Raw genomic sequence first — 13,838 nt, 5'->3', positions numbered from 1 at the left:
CAAAGGTGAAACATATGGGCTGTGAAAAACGACAATTTCTGCAAGGGTAGCTTGCTCTCAATATTTTGTTAATACAATTGTGCCATTATGGGACAATAGACATATCCACCTATCAAACAAAGAAAACCCATTGATTTAAAATATTCATCACAAACATGTCCTGCATTTGAATTTAGGAGATGCACAAGAACCTATGCATCTGACAAAATCATTTGAAAATGCTTTTATGGGATCGCTTTGCTGACATACTGGGTATCATTTAACAATCAGGTTACCAATACGAACCCAGAAAATAAATAGCCATCGTATTATGCACCATCAAAACACATTGATTGTAATATATCAAATTCAGTCTTTTACTTTAAATGAGGAGCAAATATATGGTATTATCCTTAAACCTGCTTCGACACAAAAGGTTTTGTCCTATACATAATATAAATTAACACCCAGGGCTGGGGATTGTACCAATCAAGTTGCTTAGAATGCGGGCTGGATCTACCAATGCAAGAACCCTGATGTCTGCTTCCCCTGTCATCTTCCCCCAACCCTCAATTCACTTAATTTCTAATTTCCCATCCCTCCCGCCCCCAGCCTTAGTTACCTTATTACTTCAGCTGCCACTCCATGTGCATCCTGGCCACCATGGAAATGAAACTAGGGGCTCCGTATGGAGCCCCGCCTTCCTGATCCATGGTGGCCATCTTACGAAAGTATTTTGTTTCAATGAACAAAATTGATCGTAGCACCCAGGGTTTCCAGATTGCAAACTTGGGGTGCTTATAGCCATAACCACCCATTCCACAGGCTGCAATTGATGGTTACAGCACCACAACCATTGTGAAAGGACTTTGAGCATATTAACTCGGGCCCCAGGCCGTTAACACACGTTCCAGCCCATGAAACGGGTGGTTATGGCTAAATGAATGACCGTTCAATGCACCTTTAACATACATTCTATTAAAGACATACCATATTATCCAAATGTCCCTGCTTTGTATTGCACATGTCGAGCAACATACAATGCTCAACAGTCATCTCTTTAAATGCTCTTTTTATGAACAAGCATTTAATTATAGGTTACGGCCCATAATATTCCATGTAAACATGCCTAATAAACACGAAGGTAAAACAGAAACACAACTGCTTAACGTATTTGATCCAAACATCATTATACATAATAAAATTGCCAATGAAACTAAAATCATCTGTATACCCTACACACAGAATGAATAAGCACCCTTTATAATCCTGTCACCATATGCATGCTTCGTTTCCATTAAACAGTCATCAGATAGGATGTTCAAACATGTTCCACAGTTGCAGTCCATGAGCTTGATACCGGAATGAGATCAGAGAAACTGAATAGCAACCACATAACTTCCTTCAGTAGCTTGCCCTTGCTAAATCTAAATGAATGACACTAAGGGCCAATAACAGATGATGCACATGTCCCGTTGTAAAGTGGGCCACAAACGTGTGTGAAGTGGGTGGGGGTATGGGCAGAATTCAGGCATATATGCATCCAGGGCTTAATTTGTAAAAAATAATAAGTGCTAGGGCCCCAACTTTTCTAGCACTCCTGTGACACTGTGGGTGGGCACCACTGCTGTACCACCCGTAGCGGCTCCCCACAGTGTTGACATATTTGTGGTTACATTACAGGTCGCACCTGCTGATTGTGCTTGATGTATGCACTGCCTATCACCACTTCATAAAGTGAGTCTGAGGCAATAAGTGTCGGGTCTAAAAATAAGTGCTAAGGCTGAGCCCTGGCATACAACCCCACAATTTAAGCAACAGTGCTTACATTCGCACCCATCGAGAAATCCAATCCTTCAAATTCACACACATAGTTTTTCGCGGTTTATAGTCATAATTTCGAAATCAAAAATTTCGAAAGTCAAAAAGTCGAAAAAAAAATGTCGAAAAAAATAGTGTCGAATTTATTTTTTATGACGTTTTTTTTTCGAAATGGGGGGTTCCCCCCCAACCCCCGTTTTTTCTTTTTTTTTTGTTTTTACCTATTTTTTTTATATAAACTAGAGCCCAAAAAAAAATATCGAAAAAAAAAATAATTCGACATTTTTTTTTTCGACATTTTTGATTCGACTTTTTTGCCATTCGAAATTTTGTATTCGATATTATGACTGGACACCGTTTTTCGCTACACTATGTATTATGAGAGTGAATGAATTGGCACTTCTTTAAGGAAAACACAATGCCGCATGGGAAAGGCTCTGTGCAAAAGGTTAAAGGGGACAGTATAGTCATATTGTTGTATTTTTGTTATGTGTCAGTCTTACACAAATCCAGTAGAAAATGTAAAGCTCACAGGAACAATGGAAATTAATAAAAACATGCTATGTTAACCTGCATTTTGGGACTGAAAAAAAACGACCAAGAAAATGGCCACCGGGAAAGGAAAAACGGGGTCTGTTTTCCCTTTCAATGGCGGCCATCGGGGATGGACGTGCTGGGAACAGAAATGTTCGCAGTGTGTACGCTCCCAAAAGACGACAGAGAAGAAGGTATGTGGGGTTGGGGTTTGGGGGAGGGGAAAAAAAAGGAAGACGCACCAGAATCCCCAGTGGGGGACGGTGGTAACCTCCAGCCGTGTGGAGGCTGCCACACCACCCGCAGTGGACAAAGGAGGCAGAAAGTAAGTGGCGTGGGGAGGGCAGGGTGGTGGGAGGAAAGGGGAAGAAAAAAAAACAAACAAAACCCTTACCTGAGTCCACGGTGGGGGGGCAAAGGCAGCTTCTCAGCTGTGAGGCGCTTGCAGCGGGGATGGCCCTGCTTCAAGCCTCCTCATTGGCTGAGGTGCTGCCATACCCCCCACCACGGACAAGACGGCTAGAATCCCGGCCGAGAATCGAGGGATTCTCAGCCGGGTAATGACCTGGTGAGAGCCAATCAGAATGCGTGTTGCATTCTGCTTGACTCTCGCCGGCTACTAATATCTTGAATAACAAAGGACTGGAGATATTAACATCACTGTTCCGCCCCATTACATTGAATATGTATAATGGTGTTCAATGGCTTAGTAAAAGTTGAACCTCATAGAATTAACTGCCATTTCTGATCGTGCTTTCTAAGTTCAATAATCAGTATTGATTTGTAACATTGTCTAATGACACTAGACCAAAAGATAGAAAAGGATTTCATTAAACATTATGTTGAGGGTTGTGAGCTATACATTCTTCTACAACAATAAGAGTTATGATTACCAAAATAAAATTACCCTTTTCCGCGTCTTCTCCTTCAAGAAAGGTCTTATCACCGTATATAGGGCATGTATATACCACGGCTGGTTGACAAAATGGATTCCTCCAAACCGAGCAGGAAAACTGTCCTAGAGAACAGGAAAATACACAAAAATTAAAAGGCGTGAATGGAACACAGTCAATATTTAGTTAGATTGCCTTAATAGTGAAAGGCCTTAGTGTACTCATATTCGCATACATTAAATGCAATTTCTCTTTCAAGATTTAAAATGTTAACACTTGAGCATTGATTTGAAAACATTCCAAATTAATGTAAACAGTACAAAAGAATATGTGCTTAACAATGGAAGGTCTATTTCCTGGAGAAAAAAAAATAAGGCCATCTGAAACAAAGATGGATGAAGATCACTCAGGCACCTTCTGTTGCAGGCTGAGAATTGTAGGACAATAATCCGTTTTTCTCAATATAGTCCTCCAAACTAGAGCTAAAGTGTCCTCTGTGGGCCCTCACAAGGCCAAGGGTCCTCCTGTGAGGACTTAATAGGGAAGCCAGTAAAGGTTCTAGGTATTGAGGTTCGACCCAGGTCAAGAAAGCTAAGGATCAACTCTGTGAATACTTTTCACAAAACCCATTAAGACATCTTAGTACCCGGCGAGGGACATGGCAGCTACTCAGCCAATGAGAAGCTCGAAGCGGTGCTATCCCCGCTCAGAGCCTCCCCACGGCTGAGAAGCTGTCTTCGCCCCGCACCGGGGACTCAGGTATGTTTTTTTTTGTATTCCTCCCTTCCCGTCCACCTCAACACCCTCCCCACCCCACCCACCCCACTTACCTAATGCCTGCTTTATCCCTGGCGGTGTGGCATGTAAGCCTCCAACCGTGTGGAGACTCAAAGTGAGGCCATCCCCGCTCCGAGCCTCCACATGACTGGAGGCTTCCCTCGTCCCCCGCCAGGTACCCAGGTGTTTTTTTTTTTTCTTCCTCCTCCCTCCCAACCCCAACCCCACTTACCTTCTTGTCTTCTTTTTGCGAGAGCGGACACGCTGGGAACAGAAGTATTCTCAGTGCGTCCACTCCCGATGGCCACCATGGAAAGGGAAAACGGACTCTGTTTTCCCTTTCCCGGCGGCCATTTTCTTGGTCATTTTTTTGCTTTTAGTGCCCCGGTCACGCAGATCTTGTGGGCCTGGGTACTAAAAGCCATATGACCCTCACGGCGAGGGCACTACCGACTCAGTAATGCCCCCGCCGCTCGGGCCATATTACTTAAATAACAGGCTCAGTTGTCAAAAACATGTATTGATCAAAACTACATACTACTACAAAGAGTTTAAGATAGAGTAGATTATAGTTCCAATGTTAAAACCTATCCAAGAGCATTGGAATGAGGAAACTACACAGGAAAGATAAAATTGTGTCATCTAAAGGATTATGGGATCATATGGTGCTGCCTAAAGGGTCTAAATCAACTGACACCCTTTAGAAACTATTTTACCATAATTATACCAAAGGAAAATTAAGCAGCCTGAGGAAGTGAGGCATGGCCAGGCTCCCTAAGACAGGTTTCTTGATTCAAACGGCTGTCTGTCAATATGTTTTTAGAGAGAATCAGGCAAGGAAAAACAGAGCTTCACTGTAATGATCCTGAAAGGTAATTTACGGAATTCTGGTGGAGAGAGAGGGATGGTCTTGTGGCGCTTGGTCAGTTCCACTCATGCCCCAGATATCTTTGCTTCCCCACCTATGAATGGTTCGGGGTGTTGGAGTGCTTAAGACCCGAGGACAGTTTGGGTTCGATTCTCACAGTTGCTATTTCCTTATTAGGGGAAAGCACTAGCCCTTCTGCGAGTGGGCCCAGACAGCTTGTTTAACCACCAAGTTGACTGTGGATCTTAATGGGAGGGCAAATCCCTGAAATTATTGAGGGTGGGCTTTGGGCATTCTTTGAGTCAATCAACTGGGAAAACATGGTGCTGCTGAGGCGGGTTGCACTGGGATCTTTTCTGGGATGAGACAGACATGGGTGGCAGCTCTGTGATGTTTAGAGGATGACACACTGCTGGTTGTGTCCACTTTTCATTCAAAACAAGCCAGAGGTTCAAAATCGTAGTAGCCATTATCTGCTGGGTTACTAGGGGAGCAGGGGTGGCACAAAGGCAAATCTGATCCAGTGTTGACATTTGTTCTATGTAGTACCCTAATGTGCTAGTGTTTCATCCATTCTCCCCATGAGGCAGGAATCAGGAGATGTTTTGTGCACACAGGCCTATGGGTGAGCAGGGACTGGACAGGTGATGCACTGTGCCCAATTATTTTTTCAACACTAGTTCACTTGCATAGAAGCCTGGTCATTGGCAATCCATTTTCTAGCCACTAGCTAGTACAAGCAGAATCCCCCAGGGGAGGTTGCTGGAGAAGGGAGACAAAGTTTCAAGGAGCAAATCATAGCACATTTGTATTTGTATTTTTCAAGTTTTTCAAGTTTCAAGGAGCAAATCATAGCACATTTGTATTTGTATTTTTTAGCTGATAATGTTTGACTTCAACCAGAAGTGCCATACAGAGAACAAAACAGACAGTGGAGGCAGTCCCTTTTCATGATGCATTCACATGGCAAGATAAAGTATATGGATGCAGGTGAGCTGGGTAGAGAAATAGTAGAACATGGAGACTTAAAAAGGGGATACATGCATTGCCTTTCTCTTGATGGGAGTTTCTCGGCTGAGCTAGGAGAGGGAGAGGGTTTGCACTCCTCCCATCAAATACTACCCTTAGATGGTAAAGCTTTTCTTTTATCAAAAATCCTAATCTTGGAATGGGTTGACAAGAGGTATTGCTGGGTCCACAAATGGCAAGCAGGGTGGAGTACCAAGTGTGTCTAATGTTGGCGAGAACACAATCTTCCATTACATGATAATTGGTCTGACTAGCACAACAACATTATAAATTACCTTTTTCCACTGTACTCAATCACTTGGGAAAAAGCAATGGGTTTCCTGTTTGACTCATGAGAGATACATTGGACTTATATATCAGGGGGCCATATGTTAGCTACATATTTCACACAGCTCTCCAATTTTAGTGATATAATAAGATATTGCTAACACCCCCAAAACATTACATTGGCTCCAATCCTTTATTTTAATAATCTGAGAGGTGTATTTTTATTAATTTTATTTTCTGGGAAAATTCAATTGTCATTATAATCAACTCTATGGCAGTTTGTCTGAGTTAAAATATTTGGATATGGCAAAATACGTTAGCACAAATAAGGAGATTTGATTTAAAATGGTGTAGTTTTCAAAATCATTAGAAAATTATATTCTTAAGAATATATTATTGACGGATAAATGGAACTTCTTCTAAGATAGCTATTTGGAGGTCGATAATTGAGCAAACTGATTGCTATTAGAAAATAATTGTACTGGATGGATAACTCTTCTTCCTCTTTTTCCTTCTTTAGTTTGGTTTTAATACCCATAAAACATACAATACAGTAAATAAAACACTGTTACATACAGTTAACAATCTAATAGAATTAATACTTAGAAGTTAGAACTTGCCATCTTTTGCCATTTCCAACCATCAAGATAGTTCCTAAAATCCATTGTAATATAGATTATAAAATCTTAGCTCAATTAATAAAATCAAATTAATATACCTAGAAATGACTTCATCTTTGAAATCTCGAATCAAGTTGAAATGGTCAACAAGCTAATTCATAAAATCGATCGCAATTTAGACCCTACAAAGGATTTAATAAACTCCATTATGCAGATTATAACATCTAAAATCGACTCATAAAATCAGAGAAATTAATTTTAAAATCGCATAATGCCAAATATGGCAAATAATATTAAAACACTAAGACCAGTTCCAGTTGAGCAATCAAATGATTGCCATTAAGACAAAAAAAAGCAATCAAACCCCAAGTACCGCCCATGGTTTTGCATGATTTCAGAAATAATAAAGCAGGTAAGCAGTTAGGCTATATTAACTTAGTTACATATTAGTTACATATTAGTTACAGCACCACGAGGCCCAAGGACTGCATTGTGCGCTTTATAAATGTAAAAAATAAAATAAAAACATTATACTTTCTTAAAACAGGTAGAATCGACAAATGTATTTTGAACTTATAAACAGGACAAAATAATAAGAAGTGCACCTGGCACTCTAATATTGTTGGGCAAAATGTGCAAAAACTGATCCTCAAACATCTTTTGGCTCCAAGAATAGTTCTCATCATTAATAGAAATAGAATGAAATCACAATTTAGGAATAATCGCAGATTATGACTGCAAGTGAGACTGTTTTAAAAAGGGTTGTAAAATATAAGATCTTATCTAAAGCCTTATTTGTTTGCTTTGATAATGCTTAGATTTCTCTGCAACTTCTATAGTAGTTTTTAAAGCACATTTTATATTAGTTATCAAGTGTTTCTTTAAATTGACCCTTCATTGAAACAATGCAGGATAGTTCTGATTTTACAAACTTGATCCAAGAGGTTTGTGAAGCAACATCTTTCTCTAGAAGGACATTTGCTAGCTCTTCTTTTGCTTTAATCTTTAGCTTTAAAAACATCAAAAAAGGCTTAATGTTTCATAGTTCCATAGTTTTGGGGTGAAGGCAGAGAAGGCCTGTTTTCTGGTCCTTTCCTTTTTGCAGCAGCAGATTTCAAGTCTGCAGGTGTCCTAGATTTTGGTGGTGGGCTGTTCGCTGGAGATGCTGAGTTTCTCTGCGAGGTACCTGGGTGACTTGAGGGTGACTGCCTTATAAATGATGCAGCAAGTCTTGAAGGTAATTTGTGTGTGAAGTGGGAGCCAGTGAAGGTCGATGAGTTCCGGGGTGATGTGGTCGTATCTGCATAGACCCTTAATGAGACGTGCGGCAGCATTTAGGACACTTCTCAGGGCACAAAGGAGGATGAAGGGAGGCCTTCGAGGCGTGCATCGCCCCCATCCAGGTGGGATAGGACCAGTGCTTGAACAGTGGATCTAAAGCTGTCTAGACAGAGGAAGGGCTTGATGTTCCACAGGAGGGAGAGCTGATACCAAGCTGTCTGAGTTTTCTTAGCTACATGTGTCTTGAAGGAGAGGTGTTTGTCGATGTGGAACCCGAGGGACATGGCGCAGGAGACAAGCTTAGGTGTGAAGCCCTCAGAGTTCAGAGTTGATAGCCAGGTCTGTATGTCTGGGTGTTCAGTGTTGTTGGTGAGGAGTAGGAATTCAGTCTTGGAGGGATTTAGCTTCAAGTATACATTGGACATCCACGACAGGATCAGCGAGAGGCAGTTGAGCCTATGGATGTCCTTGATGGAGTTTATCTTGAGGTATAGCGGTTTGTTGTTGGCATATTGTGGATGTGGATGTTGTGTGTGGCTAAGAGGGCTCCCAGTGGCTCCATGTATAGATTGAAGATCACTGGGGAGAGAATGGAGCCCTGTGGGACTCCACAGGTGACAGGTAGCATGGGTGATCTATAGGAGTCCATCTGAACTGCTGGCGGTTGGCGAGGTAGGACTTGAACCAGAGTAGGACAAGGTTGCTGATCCTCATGCACCAATGTAGGGTGTCTGTAAGCGCCTGGTGGTCTACTGTGTCGAAAGTGGGCAAGAGGCTGAGTACCACCAGGAGTCAGTGGTGGCTGTCATTAAGGATTTTAAGGGCATTGTCAAACACCTGTATGGTTGCTGTCTCCCAGCTGCATCTGGGTCTGAACCCGGATTGGTAGGTTTGGAGGAGATTGTTTCTGTCGATGTATTGTTGCAGTTGTGAGGCTCCATCTTACTCAATGATCTTACCTATCAAGGGAAGATGGATGATGGAGTGATAATTACCTAGATTGTCGGGATCCACAGTGGGTTTCTTTAGTAGAGGGAAGATTTGTTCTGTTTTTAGGGTCGATGGCAAGGTCCCTTGAGTTAGGCAGCTGTTGATGGTCTCCAGGTGGTGAAGAAGACTTTCTGCGGGTAGGGTCTTGAGGATGGATGCTGGGAGGATGTCGTCTGTGTACGATGTGGCTTTGAGAGCGGCCAGGTTTTCTGCCAGGTCCTCTGTTGAGAGTGTCTTGAATGTTGTCCAGGGTGTGAAGATTTCGCAAGGAGGGACATGAGATGGGTCTGTGGCTGCAGAGCTGGTGTCTGTGTGCTTGCGAATCTTGCTGATTTTGTTGATGAAGAAGGTATTGTTGGCGGTGTATTTTTCAATGGCATGTGGTATAGCAGGGTCGGGAAGCGGATTGATGCAGTGCTTGACCGCTTTGAAGAGGGATATGCGTTTGTTGTCGGCTTCTGTTCTTTGTGGCATTTTGGATCTAGATCACATGGCCTAAGCCCCACCCACCTGTCAATCACTTAAACTGTTGGTGCCTTCCTTATTTGCCGCCCTTTTCCCTATTTAAGCAGCCCTACAGCCCCTTTTCATTTGCAGTCAATGAGCAGGTGCAAGTGGATCTAGGTCACATGGCCTATGCCCACCCACCTTCTTAGCTCTGCCTCTTCCTTTCTGCTCTTAACTCTTATATCAAGGCCAGCTCTCGTCTGAGCCTCCCAAGTGAAGTGCAGACAAAGAAAAGGGGAATTCCTGTTCGAAACTGTTCAGACCAGGAGGACCAAGGGCCCAAATCCCTGCTCAGACAACAGGTAAGGCTCCACTGACACGTGTTTTCTCCCTCTGTTCCCACAGGCCATCCCCGCCATCACCAGGCAACACCAACGTCAACGACATTGCACCTCCTCTAAGGCATGATCTAGATCCACTTGTACCTGCTCACCAACTGACCAGGTCACTCATTTTGTGAATAACATTGTAAAATCTCTTCTGTCTACTCTGAAAGTTCAACATAATGTGCATTGCCCTCACCACCCCCAATCTGCAGAAACAGTGAACAGTAGAAATGGGGTCCTCAAATATAAATTAGCAAAGTTATGTCAGGAAACTGGTTTGAAATGGCCTGAGGCCCTGCTGTTGGTGTTGTTCAGTATGATAAGAACTCCAAATAGAAAAACAGGCCTTAGACCATATGAAGTCCTTCCTGGGCGCTATATGCGATTTCCTGTATGACTTGCATCAGACAGATAATTAATTACTAAATATGTAAAGTCTTTAATCTTCACCATTATCCCGGGTCTATAAGAAACCTATGCTTGTTATTACTAATGCAACACAAATACTTGAGATGTCTGAAGTGCTATGAATCTAATTATATCATCACTCCTTTCTCTGAGGTAGCCTCTCCCCATGTGGCCATTTGACAGCAGCTGCTACCTGATCCTGACACTGGGGGTGGCTATATGAAAGAGGAACACCTGGGCAGAGGTGACATTCAGGGAGATGACATGACATCATTGGGGAAAGCAACATGCTCTCCATTCCCTTTTATGGATGGTTCCTCTGTTGCTCATACCCCAATGGCATATTGAACACTCTCCCTCAACCTCTTACTAGGTCTATTTTAAGTACTCCCCAAAATGCCACAAAGAACAGTATATTAAAAGCTGGGACAAAGGAAAGGCAGGGCGCAGTAATTATAACTCCCAATATGATCCAATATCAGCTTACTCAACGTCATACAAGGTACAACCTGGTAACAACTGAGATGAAAAAAAGAGCAATAAAGAAGTGAAGATGACTAACACTGGTAAACCAACTCAATGGTCTAGGCTTTGGATACTATGTAATCATGCCGGGCAGTTTAAAACTACTAGAGCTGACAGGCAGAGGACGAGAGATCTAAGGATGCGGGGCTGCACCACGACGTGTGCCGATGCCGAACACCACGGTGAGGGAAAGTACGATATGGAAAACGGTGTGGAGGTGAGTCCAAACAGCAGACAGTGCACACAGTTTGCCGCCTGTGAACACAAGGCAGTGGGAACCGCACACTGCAGAAAAGGACACAGCGGCTAATGGGACACACATCGATCCAGCAAGTTGAAGGGAACCAAAGCAAAAGAATGCAAGAAACAACTGGTAAACCCCGTGGAAACAGATGGGTTACCGGGTTGCCTGAAAGTGTGCAAAGTTCCATGCGAATTAAGCGAGAGACACAAGGAGAAGCCAATGAAGAAGTTAACAAATTTGTGTAGCACACCACAGTTGGGTTGTTGAAGACATATCCCAAGGGAGGAAGCAAAGTGAAGGTGAAAGCTCTTGGAAAAGGAACAAAGAGAATCATTTGGTAAAAGTGGAAATGAATATTGAAACAAGGGTTGATGCCAACAATGGTTTAATCTCACTTCATGGATCAAATGTAAAGTAAATTCCATGCAGGCGAGTATACCAGGTGAAGAGAAGTGTTTGAAAGATTGCATGAAAGTCCTGGCAGGAGATTACACCAGGCAAACTTAAGTGTGTATACAAGTTATAATAGACGGATAATCTCAAAGAAGATTCATGCCCTTGAAAATGTGAACTATTGTAAATCTGTAAGAAGGGCATGACAGGGGAATATCCCAGGTGACCTGCGAGTATAGGACCTGCATCCTAGTTGTAATGCAGTAAAAGAAGAATCCCTGGGAAGATATATACCCTTAGGATTTTGAATCATATTGAAGGTAGAGAGAAACCTGGGGAAGGGAGCTATTTCCCTGAGAACTGTGAATGTGCCAAGAGAAGCGATTGATCCTCTTGGGTACTAAGGAACTTGACTATTTTTTGTTTGAACTTTTCATATAAGTTAAGGGAATCTGGAGAAGAGAGTCATTCCCTGGAACTTTGAACTTTGTCCATTTGGTAACAGGAAAGTGTAGGACTGAAGACCCGAGTGTGCTGTAAGGGAAGAGTTCTGGGTGCTCCCCACAGCTAGTGCGATAGTTACTGACTACATTAGATTCTAGGAATGATACTCAGATGATAATAATTTGTTCAAATTCTTTTAATGCTTTTTGTTGTTCTACTAGAGACATAGATAATAGATCTTGTACAATGGTTCAACATCTGATGGCTCCAAAGGTTAAGATTAGGGAGTTTATGAAGCACACTGAAATACATAGTCAGAGTCTTTGGTCGGATGAACTGTCTAATTTACATAGGTAAGGGTATAGCCACATTGTTTTAAATGCTATGATAGCTACCATCATGTTTACTGTGCCCCTGTCTGTCTTTTAGTTTTCCAGACATTTCCCCAGTTGCTCTGAGGGCGCTGCGATCGATCTCCAACAGCAGAATGAGGAGTTCCAGGAAGGACACCAGAAAAGTGATGAAGTACATAGGATTTGGAATGGGGCAAGTTTTGGGCTTGCGGCTTGGGATATCCATAAGAGGCCAAATTTAGATGCTTGCGTAGACTGCTCAGAAGAAGCCACCAGGCTTATATCAGGGGCAGAGCTTTCCAATGCCAATATTAACATTGGCAAGCAGCATGTTATTGAAACTCTCCGCCATGACCCGAGAATCATTGCAGCAACTGATGAAGAGCATGCTAACAGAAGGAATGAGGCTACAGTAGGATAAGGCATGCAAAGAGGTACAAGATTACCTGAACTCTGAGCTGCTTTCCATCTGAGAAGATGTGGAACAACACAGCTGGTCGAGACTTCTGGGAAATAATGTGGGAGAGCTGGAGTATTTGTGGCCCTGGAGAAACATTTGGCAGTGTGCCGGTTAGTACTGTGAGCTGACAGACTATACCTTCACCGCCAATGGTCCAATGAAATGTCTTTGGGCCCTGGCCAGCAGAATACTCCCTGATCTGTGGGTGGGGTGCAATTGGGACTGGATGACACATAAAGAAGTGAAACACTAGGGGTGCCAGTACCTAACTTCTGCCCCAACAATAACCCCTAACTTGTGGTGTAGGATGGGTTTTAAATGGAAATTGCGACCACTACAGCCACACCAGTTGCAATGATAGAAGAAGTTGGAACAGGGCCAGATACAGTTGGTAGAGAATGGAATATGCTAGGGAAGGGAGGCATCTGTGTGCACTTTGGTAGGTAAGAGGGTGTTTCAAGCTAAATGTAAATGCATAGATCTTTATTTTTATTTATTGGTTATTTATATATCGCCTATAAGCTTAACAAGCATTTCAAAGTGCTCCAAAGCAGGGAGGGTGAGAAGCTAAACAAGATTAACATTCTTAATAGGCATTGGGATATTCAGAATGGGCAAGTGCTATGCGTTTAGTGGTACAACATAGGACAGAAGGAATACAAAAAATACTGCACGTGACTAACGGTCGTTAAAATAATGCAAGAGCTATACATGAAGAAGGGAGAGAGGGGACGGGGGGGTGTAGGGCAAGACTAACAGAGCAAATAAGTGTAAGAGACACATAGGAGGGGAGGAAGGGGTGAGGAATCGGGAGGGGGGAGGGCGGGGGGGACTCTATGCACATCCAGATGAAAAAGTGGCTGCAGATGTAAAAAATGCCCAAATTATTTTTAAGCAAAGCACAATTGAACACATGAGGCAAATGTGGCTGCAGATGTAAAGAAAACACCCACATTTGATTCTTAAGCAGAACACAATTGAACACACATGAGGCAACAGTGACTGCGATGTACAAAACACCCAAATTCGATTTTTAAGCAAAGCACAATTGAACACATGAGGCAATAGTGACTGCAGATGTAAAAAATGCCCAAATTCGATTTTTAAGCAAGGCACAAT

General features: G+C 42.6%; 1 protein-coding gene across 1 annotated transcript in view; it reads right to left on the bottom strand.

Annotated features, from left to right (window-relative positions):
* CLVS2 (clavesin 2) overlaps window positions 1–13,838 on the bottom strand; it is a 409,036-nt gene that overhangs the window by 82,466 nt on the left and 312,732 nt on the right. Inside the window, exon 3 of the mRNA XM_069607559.1 lies at window positions 3,242–3,352. Coding sequence (XP_069463660.1) covers window positions 3,242–3,352 — 111 coding nt within the window. The remainder of the gene's footprint in view (window positions 1–3,241; window positions 3,353–13,838) is intronic.

The sequence above is a fragment of the Ambystoma mexicanum genome, chromosome 4q (genome assembly GCF_040938575.1).
Source record: "Ambystoma mexicanum isolate Mex_15411 chromosome 4q, UKY_AmexF1_1, whole genome shotgun sequence".
Classification (NCBI taxonomy): domain Eukaryota; kingdom Metazoa; phylum Chordata; class Amphibia; order Caudata; family Ambystomatidae; genus Ambystoma; species Ambystoma mexicanum.
Note: the sequence above shows the minus strand (reverse complement) of the source record. Positions and strands in the feature narration are given on the sequence as shown.